This window comes from Opisthocomus hoazin, chromosome 6 (genome assembly GCF_030867145.1).
Source record: "Opisthocomus hoazin isolate bOpiHoa1 chromosome 6, bOpiHoa1.hap1, whole genome shotgun sequence".
Lineage (NCBI taxonomy): Eukaryota > Metazoa > Chordata > Aves > Opisthocomiformes > Opisthocomidae > Opisthocomus > Opisthocomus hoazin.
The window spans coordinates 59,085,584-59,091,189 of record NC_134419.1 but is presented as its reverse complement, the minus strand read 5'-3'; the positions used below and the strand labels follow the sequence as shown (position 1 = coordinate 59,091,189).

General features: G+C 38.2%; 1 protein-coding gene across 1 annotated transcript; it reads left to right on the top strand.

Annotated features, from left to right (window-relative positions):
- The first annotated feature begins 1,794 nt into the window (after positions 1-1,794).
- GDF2 (growth differentiation factor 2) lies at positions 1,795-5,185 on the top strand. Its single transcript, XM_009940388.2, has 2 exons — positions 1,795-2,305; positions 4,006-5,185. The coding sequence occupies exons 1-2, from the start codon at positions 1,960-1,962 to the stop codon at positions 4,944-4,946; spliced, it is 1,287 nt and encodes a 428-aa protein (XP_009938690.1). The 5' UTR covers positions 1,795-1,959; the 3' UTR covers positions 4,947-5,185.
- Positions 5,186-5,606: the final 421 nt, after the last annotated feature.

Below are 5,606 nucleotides of genomic sequence, written 5' to 3'. Positions count from 1 at the left end.
AGATACACACTGGAGTAGTGAACCGCATAAAGAAAGGAGATTTTATTTCTGGATGTGGCACCCATGGATTGCAACTAGAAAACTATGTATAGCCCCAGTGTTCACCTTTTCTAAAAGATATCCAAATTATGAAAGACACACTAAAAACAAACAAAAACAGTTAGAGAAAATGTCTTATAACATGTGACTAAATAGTACAATCTGTTTGTTTTATCAGAAAGCAAACTAAGAAGTAACTTGACTACACTGTACGAGTACTTTGACAGAGAGAAAATTCCAGCACGATGGGGCTCCTTAAGCTGGACAGAAAGTTACAAGAACTCCTGTATAGAAGGTGAAGCCAGGCACAATGAAATAAGAAATGAAGCACCATCGTTTTTTAAGTGAGTGACAATTTTTCAGAGTAAGTGCTACAAAAACTGAAGAAATCTTAGATTCTTTGATATCTTCAGAGTAATTCTGAAAAAAATTTGTTTTAGCCAAACTCTAGTAATTTGGCTCTGCATGCAGGTAGGAAACGCAGTGGCCTCAGGTAAAACAGTCTCGCTATGCAGGAGACCAAGATCAATGCTAAATAGTCCTTTCTGACTTTACAACATAGGAACATAATTAACCAGGACAATGGATCACAGTTGTCACTGGAACGGAAAATTAAGTGAGTATTTTAGAAATCTCGCTCACTTTAAACACTGTGTATGCAGTGCTAGAAAACTGGAGAAGAATGGCCAGAAACAGCAAAATCTTGTCTGCATCTCTGCAAAGAGATTTTTCTTAACGTAAAAGCTCATAGTACTATTCAGACTTTATAGCATATGTACAAAATGGATTGAGTTGTGCTTAGAAAAAATGATACATTAATAGCACAGATAAAACACTTATGAATTGTTAGGTTAAATCACAATGCATTCATTAAGATAAATAGCAAGTGATATTCTTGTCTATAAATAAACAAGGTTTTTGCTTCTGCATCATGAGAAATTCTATCATCAGTCTTGTATTTTTGCCTTGGCCCATTCTTCTCGTGCATAACAGTATCTTCACAGATAATCTTCTGTATCTTCATGGACACCTTTTACTTTCCATGTGGCCTTAGAAGGCCTAGTTCTGTCTTCATTTTGAGGTCACTGAAATAATGACTAGTTGTTCTTGGACTGGATTGACCATCAACAACCTAAGAAATCTATTACATAAGATGATACCATAAAAGCAAGACTAAATTCCCACACACAAAAGGAAACAAACTGAAAATCAAGCCTGAAAACAACATGAAGCGAACTTGACACAAAACAGATATTTCACTGTGTACAAACAATAGCTCTTGGCTGATAAATGCAAAGAAGTTTTAAGGTTGTTTGTACTGTCATAAGATTATGTCTTGCAGAATCACAGGTCTCCATCAAATGATCGGTGATTTTATGACGGCATGTGAAGGGACTGTAATAAAGATTCGTGAGGTGTTATTTACTAGTAGCTAATAGAGTAATTTTGTTCTAGATCTCTGTTTTCTAGTCTTGATGAGAACAGTATAATCTTCTACGTCCCTAAGAAAGCTTCTCTCTGTGTTGGCAAGGAAATGATAGAAGAGTGTAATTAAGCAATGATGACCCTAAAGTGAAATGTGGATTCTTTACAATATACAATGTCCTTCCCCCCAGCCAATGTGTTTGTCAGATGTTTACAGAATCTTCATTAACTAAGAGCTTTGCTAGATAACAGAAGCTGAAGCATGGCATCAATGACTCTGATAAGGGCAAGTGTACAACCAAACTGCCTGACAACTGACAAGAGGCTGGGGTTTGAAGCAGACTGCAAAAAGAGCACAAGAAAGTGATTTGCAAAGGGCATTGCATTTGTTTGCCTTCCGTCTCCTTTCCTCTGCCTGTAATGAAAAAAAGATTTTTACGCAGCTAAAAAGCCGTTGTTCTCTAGTCTTTCCACCAGAAAGTAAATATAGAAGAAATGCATTATTTTGGAGTATTAGCTTCACTGTCTGTTTTCAACATCATCGCCTGTTTGACAAGAAGCAAACCTTTGGGAGACTGGGAAAAGTTATCAGCTATGAGAAAGTCTGATGAACTCTTTCATGATCCTAGGGAAGTGGAAGATGAGACTCATTTCAACTTTAAAACTTTCCTGGAGAATATGAAGACAGACTTACTAAGGAGTTCGAATTTGTCAAAAGTCCACTCACAAGTGAAGACCAAAGAAGAACCACCACAGTTCATGATTGATTTATACAACAGATATGCTGCAGACAAGTCCTCCATCCCTGCATCCAATATTGTAAGGAGCTTCAGTACTGAAGGTAGGAGAAGTCCTAAATAAGTGAACAAGAATTTTTAAAGCATATGGAGAGTAGGTACTCAGATTATTTCCAAATTCAGAGGGAACTGAGTACCTAAATTCCACAGATTCTTAAGAAATTAAGCAGATGAAAATTTTGGATTGTACTCTTGTTCCATAGTTACTTTCAATCTTCAAAAAAATGCAATTACCTTTAGTTTTCTTCTTTTACATTTTTACTGTACAATACTATCTTCTCAAACCTATCAACTGAGATGATGCACTGAATAACAGGGTTTACATGAACCATGTTTCTCAGAGCTAGAGATTTGGGACTGAGTTTTAATGTTAGAATGCAAACTTTTAATCGTTGATAATTGAGACATCCATACTAGAGAGCTCTTCTTTCAGGTGTGCTCTTCTCATGCTTAAAAACTATAGCAGCCAACTGAGAAATGTGTCTCTGGATCCAAGCAAGGAACAGCAGTGCTCCCCCAACATTCTGGTTTAGATGGAAAGATTTATATGGAAAGGGGTAGTCAAGCTTGTCTCAACTGAAAAAATATGAGATCCCTGTCTGTGTAACATTAAATAGACTTCTAAAATCTCCGTCGAAAGAAACAGTAAAAAAGATAGAAGCAAATGCAATCCTTGTGATAAAAATGAGACAAGGAGTCGAAGCTTCTGTTTATGTGAAAAATAGGTATAGACAGATAACAGCACTACAGAGGACTCCAGATTCCCAAATTAGTGCCCCTAGTCCTGAAATGTAAAGAAACCTTAACACTGTGAGATAGATTATAGTTTCCATATCTCACTCTCCTCTCTGACTGCTTTAGCGAGTAAACACTGTGAAGAAGTGTCAACATTAGCCAATTAAAATTGCCCTAAAACCTAGTCATGATTGAGTAATTATCTTACTTTGACCATCAAACAGACATCAGTCATTGATGACTTTTAAACATTACCAATCTAAGCTCCCAGTCAAATATCTGCTCCTCCCAAGACAGAGTCACTGGTACTGCACATACCTTCGCAGAAAAAAAATCCAAACAAAATCCACACAAGCTTAGTGAGTCCAGCCTGGAACAGACTGGGACCTGGGCATGAAAGGCTGTTTATCAGCAAGTCCCAGTTTAGACAGACTCTGAAGCTTCAGTTCAGAATTTTCAAAAACTTTTCTATTTCCCCAAACTCCCAGTACTCCAAGCTGCTTTCAAAGTTTTTAAAGACAACAGCAAAAGCCTCACAACAGCTAGTTTTTAGAGACAATTAAATACGTAGCATATTTCTCTGTATTAGGAGGGCAGTTCATCCTATCGCATGATGATAAGAGTAGGAAATTCACAGGCTTCTTTAGGAATTCTTTGTGTAAAAATCTATTCTGAAATTGCTAAATCTGAACACTCCCCAGATGCGTTATTTATGTACTTAATACTGACCAGCAGCATCCACAGCTTGTTCTAGACAGTCTCTTCCTGTTCCCCTCCACACACTCACCTGACCATGCAATCTTGCTGAAAATACTACCTACACCAGGGACCTCCATTTCCACTTCTCACTCCCCGCTCTTGAAACTTGGCCAGAAGATGGTATTATTTAGTTTTAATGCTGGGTAGCCATGCTTTTATTTTACCCCCAGAATACATCCTGCGTCTTTTAAAGCAAGTTACTTGGACAGTCAGAAGCACTGTAACGACGTGTTTTAATTTCCTATTGCAGATGTTGTTTCTTCAGCTTCACCGGAAGAAAAACCATTTCAGAAACACATCTTGTTCTTCAACATCTCTATTCCACGATATGAGGAAATCACTAGAGCTGAACTGAGAATTTATATCTCCTGTCACAGGGAAGTTGGGTCTCTCTCTAGGCTGGAAGGCAACATGGTCATTTATGATATTCTAGATGGTGACCACTGGGAAAAACTAGAAAATACCAAATCTTTACTTGTCTCCCATAATATCCAGGAATGTGGTTGGGAGATGTTTGAAGTGTCCAGTGCTGTGAAAAGATGGGTCAGGGCAGACAAACTGAAGACTAAAAACAAGCTAGAGGTTGTTATAGAGAGTAAAGCTCTGAGTAGTTTCACTTGTGGGAAGCTGGATATCAGTGTTACCCCTGACACTAAAAATCTGCCCCTGCTAATAGTGTTCTCCAATGACCGCAGCAACGGGACAAAGGAGACCAAAGTGGAGCTCCGGGAGATGATTGTTCATGAACAAGAAAGTGTGCTAAAGAAATTAGGAAAGAACAACACTTCATCTGAAGAGGAAGAACAGGGAGAGGAAAAGGCCATCACTGGGCCCCACCAGCATTCCTCCAGAAGCAAGAGAAGCATTGGAGCCAACCACTGCCGGAGAACTTCCCTCCATGTGAACTTTGAAGAGATTGGCTGGGATTCCTGGATCATTGCACCAAAAGATTATGAGGCTTTTGAGTGTAAAGGAGGTTGCTTCTTCCCTCTGACAGATAACGTTACCCCAACAAAACATGCTATTGTCCAAACTCTGGTGCATCTCCAAAACCCGAAGAAAGCTTCCAAGGCCTGTTGTGTTCCAACCAAATTGGATTCAATCTCCATTCTTTATAAGGATGATGCTGGTGTACCCACTTTGATATATAACTATGAAGGGATGAAAGTGGCAGAATGTGGTTGCAGGTAGTATAAAAGGCAGAATTTCTACGAATAAGAATATCCCCTTTTTCTGCTCTGTGTAAATCTGTACATTAGTGATGCAAATGAAAATCCTTGCAAACAAGGTTTGGAGAAGGGTATGAGGCTGGTTGTTGTTGCTGCTTGTTTTAAAGGAAAACTGGCATTTAAGGAATGGCAATCATTGTAATAGACTGCATTATATAACATGACAAAGTCAATATTGGATTAAAATAATGTGAGATTGAATGAACTATGCATTATTGGGCAAAAGGAATACAATTTGAATACTTTATTTCAACTCTTCTGTTTAATTGTTTCTGTTTAGGTCACAAACTAAAGGGTTTTCAATGGGGATTTAGGATATACTGTAAATGTTTAATAGGTATTGAAATCTAATTCTCTCAGCCAACTCTGACATTATTGGCTTCTGTAAAACTCAGTAAATGGAGTTTAGCCTGCATGGTAAAGTCAAGAGTCTAAGTCCCATAAGCCTTTTCTTGTATCAGTAATCTCAGAGGCTTTTACAGGCAAATTCTTTACTCCTGTAAGTGAAGATCTGCAGTATTCAAAACAGAAGAGACTCTCAGTCTTATTTCACTCCCAGGTTTCCTTCTGTGGGTAGCAGGTGCCTTGGTTTCAGCTTTCTTATCCTCCACGTCCCTATTTT

What these genes read in the sequence shown, in the direction of transcription:
- GDF2 (XM_009940388.2), top strand. Translation starts at nt 1,960, where the DNA reads ATGCATTATTTTGGAGTATTAGCTTCACTGTCTGTTTTCAACATCATC. An exon ending in AAGGAGCTTCAGTACTGAAG is followed by an intron (nt 2,306 to 4,005) that starts GTAGGAGAAGTC and finishes TTCCTATTGCAG; the next exon opens with ATGTTGTTTCTTCAGCTTCA.